At 47.5% G+C, this 12,624-nt stretch overlaps 2 protein-coding genes across 2 annotated transcripts; both read left to right on the top strand.

Annotated features, from left to right (window-relative positions):
- Positions 1-3,895: 3,895 nt before the first annotated feature.
- On the top strand, positions 3,896-8,097 carry LOC100836718. Its single transcript, XM_010241667.3, has 7 exons — positions 3,896-4,136; positions 4,998-5,139; positions 5,321-5,422; positions 6,093-6,208; positions 6,612-6,871; positions 6,964-7,054; positions 7,125-8,097. Exons 1-7 carry the CDS (start codon positions 4,023-4,025, stop codon positions 7,497-7,499), a joined length of 1,200 nt encoding a protein of 399 aa, XP_010239969.1. The 5' UTR covers positions 3,896-4,022; the 3' UTR covers positions 7,500-8,097.
- A 941-nt stretch (positions 8,098-9,038) lies between these two features.
- LOC100837032 lies at positions 9,039-11,268 on the top strand. Its single transcript, XM_003579819.4, has 5 exons — positions 9,039-9,377; positions 9,559-9,630; positions 9,724-9,791; positions 9,882-10,075; positions 10,884-11,268. Exons 1-5 carry the CDS (start codon positions 9,202-9,204, stop codon positions 10,983-10,985), a joined length of 612 nt encoding a protein of 203 aa, XP_003579867.1. The 5' UTR covers positions 9,039-9,201; the 3' UTR covers positions 10,986-11,268.
- The last annotated feature ends 1,356 nt before the right edge of the window (positions 11,269-12,624 follow it).

Raw genomic sequence — 12,624 nt, forward strand, 5'->3', positions numbered from 1 at the left:
GTCAATATGCCCTTAGTAGACTAATTAGTGCCCGAAGTAACCGTTATCCCCAAAATCGGTGGTGATTTGTTTTTTTTAATGTGGTTTTCCTAGAGAGTAAATTTCACAAAATCACTACTCTAGGGGCTAGAGTTTCACGGAGCCACAGCTTAAGGGGTTCGCATTACTTTGCCACTACTCTAGGGGTAATTACTTTCACTTTGCCCAAATCTAGCGGATTAGCCCATTTACTAGTAAAACTGACATATTGGGGCCACATGTAAGTTCCGATTTTTTTTTCAAAGCTCCTCATGTTTTTCTCTTTTTTCTCAGACCTTCACCCCTTTCTTCTCAAACTCCGACTTACTCTCTGGCCGGCCGGCCGCCTGCCCGTGCTGCCCGCCCGCGCCGCACCGCTCACCGCCGTCGGCAGCCTCCCCGTGCTCGTGCCTGCCTGCGCTGCCCGACCGCGCCACACTGCCTGCGAGGCCCGACCGCGTTGCCCGCTCGCCGCCTCGTCGCGCTCGCGCCCTCTCGCACCGTCGCGCCGCCCGCCGGACCTGGCCGTGTGTGCAGGCTGCTGCTGCTTAACGCTGAGGGAAGAAGACGAGGGTCAAGGCAAAAAAAAAAAGGTCATGGGGTTCTTTGAAAATGGTGAAGACCTTACATGTGGCCCCAGTATGTCAGTTTTACCGTCAAATTGGCTAATCGGTCAGGTTTGGGTAAAGTGAAAATAATTATCCCTGAAGTAGTGGCAAACTGATGTGAACCCCTGAAGCGGTAGCTCGTGAAACCCTAGCCCCTAGAGTAGTGGTTTTGTGAAATTTACTCTTTCCTAGAAGAATGCCCCAATTGTGGTGGTTTTGCGTAATTTTCTCTTCCTTAGAAGGTTGTCTCAAATGTGGTGGTTCTATATAATTTTTTCAATCAAGAAATCTCTAGCCAACTTTTTAGAGCAACTCCAGCCGGCCCCCATAAAGTCCCCCCCCCCCCACCCCAAACGCCAAATGGGGGCGCCGGCGCATGAAAACCCACCCAGGCCGGAGCGGCCCAAGATTTTAGCTGCGCCCCCAGGCCGCACCCTTTTTTGCCAGCAAGATAATACAAATTTCCCTCCAAAAATTTCGCCGGCTTCCCCTTTTCCCTCCACTTCCCCCCGCCTAGGTGGCCAGTCCCGCCATTTCCCTATTCTTGCCGCCATCACCCGCTCAAAGCGCCTCGCCGACACCACCGCCGTCCCAAAAAACCATGGTGCCGAAGAGGTATGCGGCGCCTCGTTCCACGCTGGCCAGCGACGCAGCAGCGAATAAACCCAAGGAGAAGGAGCGGCCGCCTGGGCTGAGCAACGCCGACTGGGCAGCGGATTGTACCTGCCGCAGCGTTGAGAATGCCTCCCGCCGTGAACGGGAGAGAAAGGCCAAGGAGAGAAACGCCGACCTGGCCCGGCAGATGGAGGCGTAGAGGGTCGCGGCCTCAGCGCAGATGGTGGCACACCAGGCTGGCATTCCTGCTCCGCGGCCACCCTCCACCCAGCACTGGAGCAACAGCAGCCCAGGGAGCTCTTCGTCGTCCCCGTCGCCGTCAGGCATATCGCCGGTGTCACCCCATATGCCCATGACAACCATGGAAATGCCACGCCGTCCCTCTCGCGGTTCTCGCCGGACTACCCTGACACCGATCCCCTCGACGGCTTCAACCCCAACACCTTCGCCGCGGATCCCCTCGGCGGTTTCAACCCCAACGCCGTCGCCTCACCTCCTCTGCGGCGGGGGCCTCTTTCCTACATCGGTTCTTCGTTGTCTGCCTCCTTCCAGCAGTTCCCCACCGGCTGCAGCCAGCCCGCGGTCAACCCGTTCGGCGGAATGTGGCAAAGCGACTCAATCATGGCCGACATGATCAACAACGGCTCCCAGCACGCCCAGCATGCCCACTACACCTACACCCAAGAAGAAGAGCCTTGCGCCGTCGAGGACACCGAAGAGCGAGAAGAATGGGCTGACGGGACAGAGGAGCCCGTCGTCGCCGAGCTGAGGGGGAAGAAGAAGGCAGCGGCCGAGAAGATGAAGGCCGGCGGCCGAGGCCGAGGCCGCAAATGGACCTCCAAGGAAGACGAGTGCCTCGCTAAAGCTTGGAAGGTCGTGAGCATGGATCCCTTCACTGGCGCGAATCCATCCGGCGTTACCTATTGGAGGCGTGTGAAGACGGCATATGACGAGCGCCGGGTCATTGATCGGGAGTTCGCGTCGGTGACCCATGATCGCAACGAGTCCGGCTTGTCGCACCAATGGCAAATGATTCAACAAGCGTGCAACAAGTGGCATGGCATTCAAGAAGACGTGCGCCAGCGACCCGCAAGCGGCAGCGGCGCCCACGATCAGGTAAGAGGACGCCTTTTTTTAGCTTTTGTGTCGCCGATTTTACATTTGCCGCCTGGTCTTGTGGATGGTCGCCATGTTCACTGCCTTCCGAGAGGACAACGACGGCGCGGATTTCAAGTTCATCGATGTCTTCGCAAGAATTGAGACGTGTGACAAGTGGACGGAGACGCGGAATGGCCTCGCCAAATCCGGCACCTACGACCCGAAAGCTGCTCCTCCGGCGGCAGCGGAAGGCCGGCCCATTGGCCACAAGAAGGCAAAGGCAATGAGGGATGCCGCGCCGGCCACGGAGCGCGTGTACACATGCATCGAGAAGTGCATGTCTGACGCCGCCGCACAAACAGCGAAGAGGGACGAGCTCACCCCCAAGAGGGAGGCGGTCGCGGCGTCACAGTGGGCGACGGTGGTCAAGAAGTAAGATGACAAGCTCGAGATCCTCAAGGCGAATGTCGCGGCGAAGAAGCGGCAGGAGGACTTGTTGATCTTGACATGCGACACCACTAGCATGGACGCCGAGGTGAAGGCGTGGTACGACCGCCAGCGCAGGCTCATTTTGGCCGAAGCGAGAGCGTCGGCGTCGGCGCCCGCCACAGGAGCAACGGCCACCTCTACTCGGCGCCATTACCGCCCGAAACAGCAACTCTGGCCACTTCTACACCCCCGGCAGGCTCGGAAGTGCCATCAGCGTCGGCGGGTGACGAAGGGGCCGAGTGATTTCACTTTTATTTAAGTTTTATGTTATTTTGATCGTCAAAAGTTGTGATGAACTTGGACGGTTTGGTGATTTGGGCCGGCCTATGAAATGGCGGCAAAACTTTATTTGAATTGTATTTTGGGGTGGGGGGGTGCGACTGAATCGCGGCTGGGCCTCAAACGAAGAGGGTGCGCCGGCGCCCCCCAAATGGCCTTGCACCGGACGCGAAATGGGGGACCGAGTGGAGATGCTCTTAGCTAGTCACTTGTGATTAGGGATGCAAGCAGGATCCAGCGAAAGTCCCGCTTTTAGTTCATTTTTCAAATCTCTTATTGAAATTCTGAGCAAAATTTTGAAGGGACTTTCGCGGGATCCTGTTTGCACTCTTGCTCGTGATAAAATTCGGTAAAATAACAAAACGTAAAGACACCCGTCAATCTACATTTTCGATGCCTTGGTCGCTTCCGAAATCCCAGAACCCAACGAAAGAGGGGTTACCGAATTGCTCTCCCGCTCATATGCCGTGTCGACCGCCGGTAGACCGCAGTTCCCTCTGGCTCCGGCGTGGCGACGGCGCGACGCCCGGGCTTGCGGTTTCTTGAGTAACATAGGCCCGCCCAGCACCACGGAGGCCTTACCCACCTACAAGTTTGTTTCCGTAGGCCCAGTTCGCGAACAAATCTCAAACGGACCGTTTCGGTTTCTCGAGTAACATGGGCCCGCCCAGGAACCCACCTACAAGTTTGTTTCCGCAGGCCCAATGCGTGGACAAATCTCAAATGGACCGGGCTACGGTTTCTCGAGTAACGTGGGCCCACGCCGCTGCCCCCATCCCTCGTTCTCTTTCTCGGTTGCCCGCAGCGGCAGCCGCCACCGCACAAAACATCGCCCGAGCTCGTGTGGCGGCAGCACTGCCTCGCTGGTCCGGAGGCATATCCCGCCCCACTCGCTGCCGGCTGCGCACCCCTACCATGGCGACAGTCGTGAGCTGGTACGGGCCGCTGATCGACCTCTCGGCCGCCGCCGGCCATGTCGGCGGGTTCGTGCAGCTCCTGGCGTCCGTTCGCAGCGTTCTTCCCCACCAGGTGATTAGCATTTGTACTTCTAACTAGATTTTAGGGAGATAAATTGACAGGGTAGGGGGCAAGGTAGTGTTTATCTGCAATGCAAACAGCAGTCCTCCTATGCTTAGATGTTTTTTTCAATAGGGTGGCTATTTCTGAGTCCTACGGTGCTTAGATGTTTTTTCTTTTTACCCAATCATACGCATTCAGTTCTTTTTGAAACCATCTAAGCATCGGATGACTGCTGTTTTCTTCAGAGATAAGAACTCTTAGGGCATCCCACAAAGGTAGAGTTAGTATTGACTCTCCACGTCACTTAGAGGGCCAGGGGGACGGTGAAATAACAAAGAATTGTGTCTTTAAGCTGACTCTACTTGATTTGCTAGCATTAAATTTGATGATGTACAATGGTAATAAGGTCAACTCTTGGCTAAGAGTTTGGCTCTTCGTGAAGAGTCGGTTCTCTTCTCTTTTCTTATTTCTCTCTTCTCGACGATCAGCGATTTTCAAATAAGAGTCATTTAGGAGTTGACTTTGCAGATGCCCTTAAACAGATGCTACATTATGTGGCGTCCATTCTCTTTCATTAAGTGTCTGCGTAAGTGTCCATTACAATTGAGATTTGGAGATAGCCTTGCTAGAGTAGTTGCGCGCATCAATAGCGGCCACTTCCCGTGCAAATCGTCTTGTGCGATAGTTTTTGCCTGGGGTGCCACTGTGCCAGACGACATGTTTACTCAGCCATGCCGGGGTATCGATCAGGATTTTGGTCCTGGCGCCCGTCATTAGCACCTGCATTGGAGATGGACTTATATGAATGCGATATGAACATGTCTTTTGCCTTGTCGTCCTGAGGCTAGAATCCTTTTTCTCCTTTCCCAGGAACAAAATGCTGGCACCGGAAGGTCATATCAGAGAACTATGCTGGAGGTTGGGGACAACACGAGGTCGAGCTTCTGTGTATCCCTATGGTCCAACCATAGTAGTACGGCCATAGTCGCTGGTGATGTTTTACTGTTGCAAAGTAAGGACCTAAGGTTCCTAACTTCCTATGAGTCTCTTTTCTGACCTGACTTTTACCTGTGCAATGTTTTCAACTGTAATGAATTTTGTTATTTTGATGATAAAAATGTGAAACTGTGTCCATATGTTATCCTTGTGATTTATCTGCTACTTATGGGACGTTTCTTATTATTTTGTTTCAGATATTAAGATAGTAGAATTTAGGAACGGCCTAGAGGGAAGAGCTTCTCAGATATCTGGAGTTCAAGTATTGCTGAACTCTAAAGAATTGATGCGACCCGAAGGTTAGTGTTGCGTTTCATTAATTTTTTGGGTGCTCTTTAATGGCATAGTTTGTCTTCCGTTCCTTCATAATGCGCTGTTCCAGGGGCAATTCTCAAAACAAAACCCATCTTTGCTATATAAGGAATATGGAAACATATATTGGACTAATGGGTACTTTGTTGGTGTGGATAGTTGAGCCATATGTTCTAACCCCCTTCTAACCCCCCCCCCCCCCCCAAACACATAGGCTCTCGTAGGCTTAGACATCGGATTGAAGTATTGCTGCTATTTTTTTATTAATATTTTGTTGCCGGGTCATGGATGTGAGATATCTTTGCTCTAATACCATACTGAGTTACTGACATGATGGGAAATGTGGTACTCCCTCCGTCCACCAAAAGATGTCTCAACTTTGTCAAAATTTGGATGTATCTAGATGTGACTTAGTGTATAGATGCATTCAAATTTAGTCAAAGTTGAGACATCCTTTGTTGGACGGAGGGAGTAATATATTTCTGCATTTTCCATGGTTCGTTCCCTGTTGTAAAAAAATATTCTTTTCTATATTATTTCATCTAGATAATGTTATTTGGGGCTCACCATTTATATTAGCATCTACACTGTGATGTGCTTATGGAAAATAAAATCCCAGCATTTTACTTATTAACTTAGTATGAGCTCTTCTATCAGGAATTGATGAACTAATAATTAATTGTAAAGTTGGGAATGCTACAAGATCAAAGTTAAGAAGAGTGGCAGAGTGGATTGTACACACCAAACGCACTGTCACGAAAAATCATCATCAGGTAAAAATCTGCTGAGGCAATGCAATTTTAGTTTAATTACAGCTTGGTATCAATCTTCGTATCTAAATCTATCTTGCCGCCCTTACATTTCATTTAGAAGTTGAAACAACAATTCTTATTATTTACATGAACATACTTATTAGATTTGGCAATAAAAAATTTAAAACCTTTGGATGGCTGCTGTGTTTCTGCTCCATCTTATTTCACAACTACACCTCTTATGATTGATGCTGATAAATGAACCACACAATTAATACATCAATGGTTCTTTCTTGGTAAGTTCCCTAGCGATAGAAGTAGAACATAATTATCAAACTCTCTTCTTGGATATCTTGCAGCATGACATTTCTTTTAAAAAGCTATAGTGTACATATAATAAAACTCTTATAATATTGTGTTGCAGGTGATGTCGAAGAACTGGAAAGAAAGAATAGAAAAGGATTCAGCAGACTTGTCCATCACAGAACTTCTCTCTCAGAGCAAATTATGCAATGTAAATATTTATGCATCTATTTGCAAAATTGTGTTAATGGGTTCTCTTACTCCTCACTTCAAGGGGAAATTTTCAGTCATTGAGAGACTTTCCTTGGATGAACATAATGATATCATCAGAGATTTTATTTGTAGTGGATGCAAATTATGTGGTTTACCTCTATATCCAAAGTATGCATATGCATTCTCAACATTTTCATCAGCTATATATGTGGAAAAAAAATATTGTCCTGCCTGTCATGATAAAGTAAATTTCTATGCAGAAACCTTCGTGGAGAGAGCACTAGTTTAATTGATTGTCCAAATAATCCGAAATATCTCCATGTTGTTGGCCAGATATATAAACCATTCATGGTAAGAGGTCGTACCCATCTGTAATTCGTTTGGTTAGATATGATTAATTAAACTTTTTCATGATCTGCAGATATATGTGCGGGACCAATCTGGACAAATTCCTGTGCTTGTAAGGAATAAAGCTGCCGAGACCTTATTTGCAAATATCATCGCAGATGATGTGTTTGAATGCTACAAGAGCAGTCACTGCATGCTGCTAGATATTTGTGAACCTGGCAACTTACGCACTTCTGGGATCCTAGATGGCACTTGCAAGACAGGGATAACAAAAAGGAAAAGATCCAAAGAAAAGCTTGATTTTCATCTTATTTGGCTCATTCTTATCAAATGCCTGCTGAACCAAGGCAAGAACAGTCCATTTGGCTTCCAGATTTCAGTTAACCCCGACAAGAATGTTGACAATGGACGATTTGAACTGGTTTCCTTGACATTACCAATACCGTGAGATGGGATTTTCCTTGCACCACATATACATGTCAATTCAAACATTCAAGCGAATGGTCATTTGCTTACAGAAAAAGAGTCTTGTTTCAGAGATGGATGCCGACTACTTTAGAGGACTTTTGCTCTTCTGATGGTTTGCACAGAAACTAGACCTGGCTCAAAAGACCTGTACAATGAGACAAGAAGATGTAAGGAGCGATGAAGTATGGTGATGATAAAGATCTGCACCCGGGTCAGCTCTCAGAAACATGGAATTACTTTTGGTCTTTTGCCAATGCTGCACTGCCTGCAAAGAAAGCTTAGTTTTGCCTCTCCCTTCTTCGAGAAGGCCATGCTGATGAAGTGATTGTCCCCTTGTGACTTGAATACCTCGCTGGTGTATGATTACCACTGTTAGCCGCAATAGTGAACTAAAACTGAAAAGGAAAAACATTGTCCAGAACTGCGCAGCATGTGGCTCTGCAGAGATGGTTACGGAGTGGTGTATTTGCTATATTTATTTGTTGGGGATTCGTTCGGCATGCCAAATTACACACTGCATTTTTTTTTTCTATCTAGCTTCTATTTATCCTCCTACCAAATGCAAGTATTTTCTGGGAGCTGAGTTGTCACGAACAACCTTTTCTTTTCTATTCAATGGTAGGTATTGTTTCTCTCCTGGTAACATACTCCCTCCATTTCACAAAGGTTGGCGTATTTTGGTTCATTAAGACAAGGCTTTGACCAAGAATTACTATATTAACATGTAATTTTTATGATACGAAATCATGATTATTAACAAGAACTTTTAATGACGAATCTATTGATATAAATTTCATGTAAGGAAAAAGCATATTAATAGAGTTATCATTACTCAAAGCCTTGTCTTAACGAAACAAAATACGCCAACCTTTATGAAATGGAGGGAGTATAAAGCAACCATTTAGATTGATTTCCTGGTTGCTTTAAGCAACATGCTTTCTAATTTTCAGCCGATGGACATGATGTACTCCAGGTGTGTTGCTTCCTTTTATGTATTTCCATTTACTTGCTCCATCTTTATATTGCAATTCTAGAAGAAATGCGATGGAAAAAGAATCTAGAGATTCCACTTAACTATACTTATGGCTGTGACAACCTTTGCTGAAGTTTTATCCAGTTAGCTGGCGTCCTTTACTTTGTGTAATTTACTCTACTGCTCATTCCAGGTCCCTTTTTGTCTTCTCTTGCTTACCCACTTCCTCGACCTTTCCTCTTTCACTATTATTCGCTCAGGCCTTGGCAAGTTGGCATTTTACTCCGAAAGATCAGTTTTCATCTCTTGTGGTTCAGCAGAAATGAACAGTTACACCGAGGCATGCCATATGGAAATGTAAGACACAACCACCACAATTTTCTTGGGTGAGTTGCGTGCTATGCTTAGGAGAACTTCAAACGTAAGTTATGTCACATGTTGTTCAGTTGTACTTCAAAGTCAACCCCTGTTGTGGAGCACAACCTATAAGAATGCATTAAAGAAATCAGGTCTTTACTGTTGGCTCTATATACTAAAGGATTGAGATCTTCACAACGTGCAATGACTGTCGCTTTCCTCTTTTAGATTGGTTCTAAGTTTAGCAGAACTCTGCAAGAGAAAGCAACACAAGGAGGTTGCCACAAGTTAAGTTCGAAACTCATAAAAGAGTAGCTTCAACGTAGAAGGAACCTGACTTCTTTTAGATCCCATGGCGATCCTCAAATCTCCCGTCACCTCCAACGGCTTGGCGCTATATACTCCAGAGGTTTCTCGGCATCGACGGAACGCGGTTATATCTGCATCAGTTCATCGCCGGCAAATCCCTATCGGTTTAACCATGAAGTTCTGGGGAATCAACCGTCTGCCGATCAGAGGAGCAACAAAGTAAGTGCATACGACGCTGTCCCCCTCTCTAAGCTTGTTGTTCCTAGGATGCTGTAATTAGCACATATCCTTTTCCTTTTTATTAGCTTGATATCAATGATGGCATGTATGATGAAGTATCAACAAATTTTGCAAGCTACTGTACACGATTGTTCCGTAATTTTTCCCATGTTTTGTTCAGAATGCCTGCAGTTGGTCCAGGCCCCGTAAATATGCCAGCAGGAAATCTCCCAGTACCCAACATGCCATCATGGTGAGTGTAGAAATGTTGCGGTCGCATCCGTTTCTTGTCCTTATATTTCTGCATTAATTTCCTTCTCGCATTCACAAGCTATGTGCTTCTCAGGGTCACGTTGATCGTCGGTGCCGTCATTGTTGCAATACCAATTTATAGAAGGATGAGAGCATTAGAAGGTAAACAGAAACCATGTGTTCAGCAGTCCTATTGATTTTAACAATGCATTTTTATTCTTTTTCTGTTCTTCTGCGAATCACATACAATAGATAAGGTGGAGAAGACGGCAGAGGTAGCAATCGAGGTGGTCGATACGGTGGCGGAGGCGACCGAGAAAATCGCCGGCGATATTGCTGAAGCGTTTCCCGGCAATGAACGCCTCAAGGAGGTAGCATCCAAAATTAAGACCGTCACCGATGCGATCGAGGAGGACGCCGAGAAAGCCGAGGCCCTGATCCAGAAGGTTAGATTAATCACCTGATTTGCTACCACTTCCCCGGTTTGACTTTCTTCGCTAGATCAAGGATAGCTTAGCGTTTAGATTACGGCAGCTGCTGATGTTACTGTATTGTTGCTTAACTAGCTCACGGTGCAGTCGTGCAAGTTACATGCTGGCCTGCTGTTCTATGCCATATCCGCTAGTTGGAGATAACTACAAAGCCTGCTAACCAGTGTTGCTACTTATGTAGGGCACGTCTAAATGCCCCCCAAGAAACCATATAAGAAAAGTAAAATAGGGGCTTTCCCTAAGTTCTCTTTCAAAAACGATGAGTAAAATTTAAACGCTTCAAGCTCAGTAGCATAGCAATTTAATTTGGAGGGCCTCTTAATTAAGCTCGTTAGATAACGGGGAATTTCAAAGGAAATAGAAAAAAAATGGATTAAGATGTCATAACTTCATGAGTTCTAGAGAATGTTAAAACACAAGAATTTGATAACATGGGTTTTTGGAGGAATTTGAAGAGAGAGAACGTAGATGCAAAACACATACTCCATAGTAAAACTTTCATGAGGTCTGACCCCTTGGTAGGAATGTATAAAATTCGGTCTGACTGAGAAAGCAATCTATAGAAGCTTTGGTGACGTCACTCATTCGATCCAACCTTTACGGACAAAATTAAAAATGGATGGAATTCCTGCAAAATTTCTATGAATATATTTTGGTCGAAAGAGATCTCAGAGTACAGTGAGTAAAATATGATGTGCTTAGTATGAAAGAGATATTTGCTGTGACATAAATGAACTAATGTTTTTCCCCTGCTTTAACGCAGGTTGATGAGATAAAAAAAGAGGTGGATTCCATAGTTGATCCTATCATTGGCAAGGTCATGAAGGTCGAAGGAGGGATCGTAGAGAAAGAAGGTGATAAATAGAAACAAACTGGATGCTTACTAGCTCGGTGCTAATGGAGAGAGGAAAATGCAGAATTTGAGGCCATTGCCTTTCTTCGTTGGAAGTTTGCGGTCTTCGGACATGTGTTTATACATTATACTGCCTCATTTGATCCTAACAAGATAAATAAAGAGTAAAATACATTGATGGTCATTGAACTTGTCATATTGGTTTCATTTAGGTCACTGTATTTAGAACACAAACATTACAGTTATTAAGATTCCTGAGATATCGTTATTATTTGCGTGTTTACAGTTTCAGTTATTAAAATTATTGAGATGTTGTCATTATCTAATTGTTCACTACCACATGGTCTACTCCATCTGTTCCTAAATATACCAAAGCGTATTACGTTTTTATTAGAAACAAAGGGAGTACATCATAGTGTGTCGGAGCGTCAGAGAAGAGCGATGGAGAAACACAGAATAGCAAAGAAGTTGGTCATGGTGTGTTACCCATCGATCGCAACGGCCAATTACAACAGATAATCGTTTGTTTGTCAGAACCAGGAAGTACTTATCCCCCCCCCCCCCTCTGGCGACACGGGGGAAACACTAACCGCCGGTCGTAGCTTCCCCTCTCCTCCCTCCCCCGCATCGCCGCCGGCGGAGGACGAGCCGGCAAAGTCGGATGCGTTCGGGGAAGGTGGCGGCGGGGCGGAAGCGCGAGGCGTGTTGTGCAGGCTTGGTGGTGCGCGTGGAGGCCGCCGAGGTGCGGCAGCGGTCATGGAGGCTGCCGGGGCGTCGTGGCTCCGCGTTGGTGGCACTGGATCCGTGGCTCGCGTGGCCGGATCCGGTGGGATCCGAGGTGTTGGCGCGCGGCGGCGTCCTGAGTGCCCCGGGTCCGTTCTGGGCCTGGCGGGCCACGGCCATGCCGGCTCCTGGGTTGGTGTGGTCAGATCCAGTGCGTGGGGCGGTTGCGGGGGCCGGTGCCCATTTTGGTTTTGGCGCATGACGTTTGGTGAGCTTCGCCGGCGCTCGCAATGATTTTGTGGCCCTTGGTTAGGACCTCTGTCCACTCCTGTCCGAGGTGGGGGTGGCGGCTGCGGGTGAAATCTCTGCATCGACGTTGTCGGTGCCGGCGACGACGGCGTCCATGGACGTCGTTTTCCTTCTTGAAGGCGTCGTTGTGTAGCTCCGCTACATCCCACCCTTCGCAAGCGAGGTGCCTCCGAGCGAAAGCTCTGACTCGGTGTCCAGGTCGGGTAACAGCGACGTCCTCGGACGCCGTATCCTCCATGGAGGCGTTGCCTATGGACCACGTTTGGTGGCGGAGTTTGCTCGCCGCGGTTGGCTTGGTATGAGTCTTGGCCAAAGAGGGCGACTTCATGCTACAAGGGCTTGCCGATACACGGGCTGCTCCCATCGGGGCAACCTCTTTCGTCTCCGGTCATCGAAGAAGCCGCGCTCTGCCTACCTTCTCTGGTGCAAGGAGTTGTTTCCTGTTCGGCGTCGTTGGAGCGGAGAAGGTCTTCGTCTTTGTGGTAGCGGCTTTTTTATTCGGTTCCTGTTTATGCTCTTTGTCAAGGTTTTTCGCACGGCTTTCCTTAAAAAAGCCGTACATTTGTATCGGTTTTTGGCCCGGTTTTCCTCATAAACAAGGCCAATTCTACTCTTCTAA

The sequence above is a fragment of the Brachypodium distachyon genome, chromosome 5, assembly GCF_000005505.3.
Source record: "Brachypodium distachyon strain Bd21 chromosome 5, Brachypodium_distachyon_v3.0, whole genome shotgun sequence".
Taxonomy (NCBI): Eukaryota; Viridiplantae; Streptophyta; class Magnoliopsida; order Poales; family Poaceae; genus Brachypodium; species Brachypodium distachyon.

What these genes read in the sequence shown, in the direction of transcription:
- LOC100837032 (XM_003579819.4), top strand. Translation starts at nt 9,202, where the DNA reads ATGGCGATCCTCAAATCTCCCGTCACCTCCAACGGCTTGGCGCTATAT. An exon ending in GTACCCAACATGCCATCATG is followed by an intron (nt 9,631 to 9,723) that starts GTGAGTGTAGAA and finishes TGTGCTTCTCAG; the next exon opens with GGTCACGTTGATCGTCGGTG. An exon ending in CCGAGGCCCTGATCCAGAAG is followed by an intron (nt 10,076 to 10,883) that starts GTTAGATTAATC and finishes GCTTTAACGCAG; the next exon opens with GTTGATGAGATAAAAAAAGA.
- LOC100836718 (XM_010241667.3), top strand. Translation starts at nt 4,023, where the DNA reads ATGGCGACAGTCGTGAGCTGGTACGGGCCGCTGATCGACCTCTCGGCC. An exon ending in TCACGAAAAATCATCATCAG is followed by an intron (nt 6,209 to 6,611) that starts GTAAAAATCTGC and finishes ATTGTGTTGCAG; the next exon opens with GTGATGTCGAAGAACTGGAA. An exon ending in GGTTTACCTCTATATCCAAA is followed by an intron (nt 6,872 to 6,963) that starts GTATGCATATGC and finishes ATTTCTATGCAG; the next exon opens with AAACCTTCGTGGAGAGAGCA.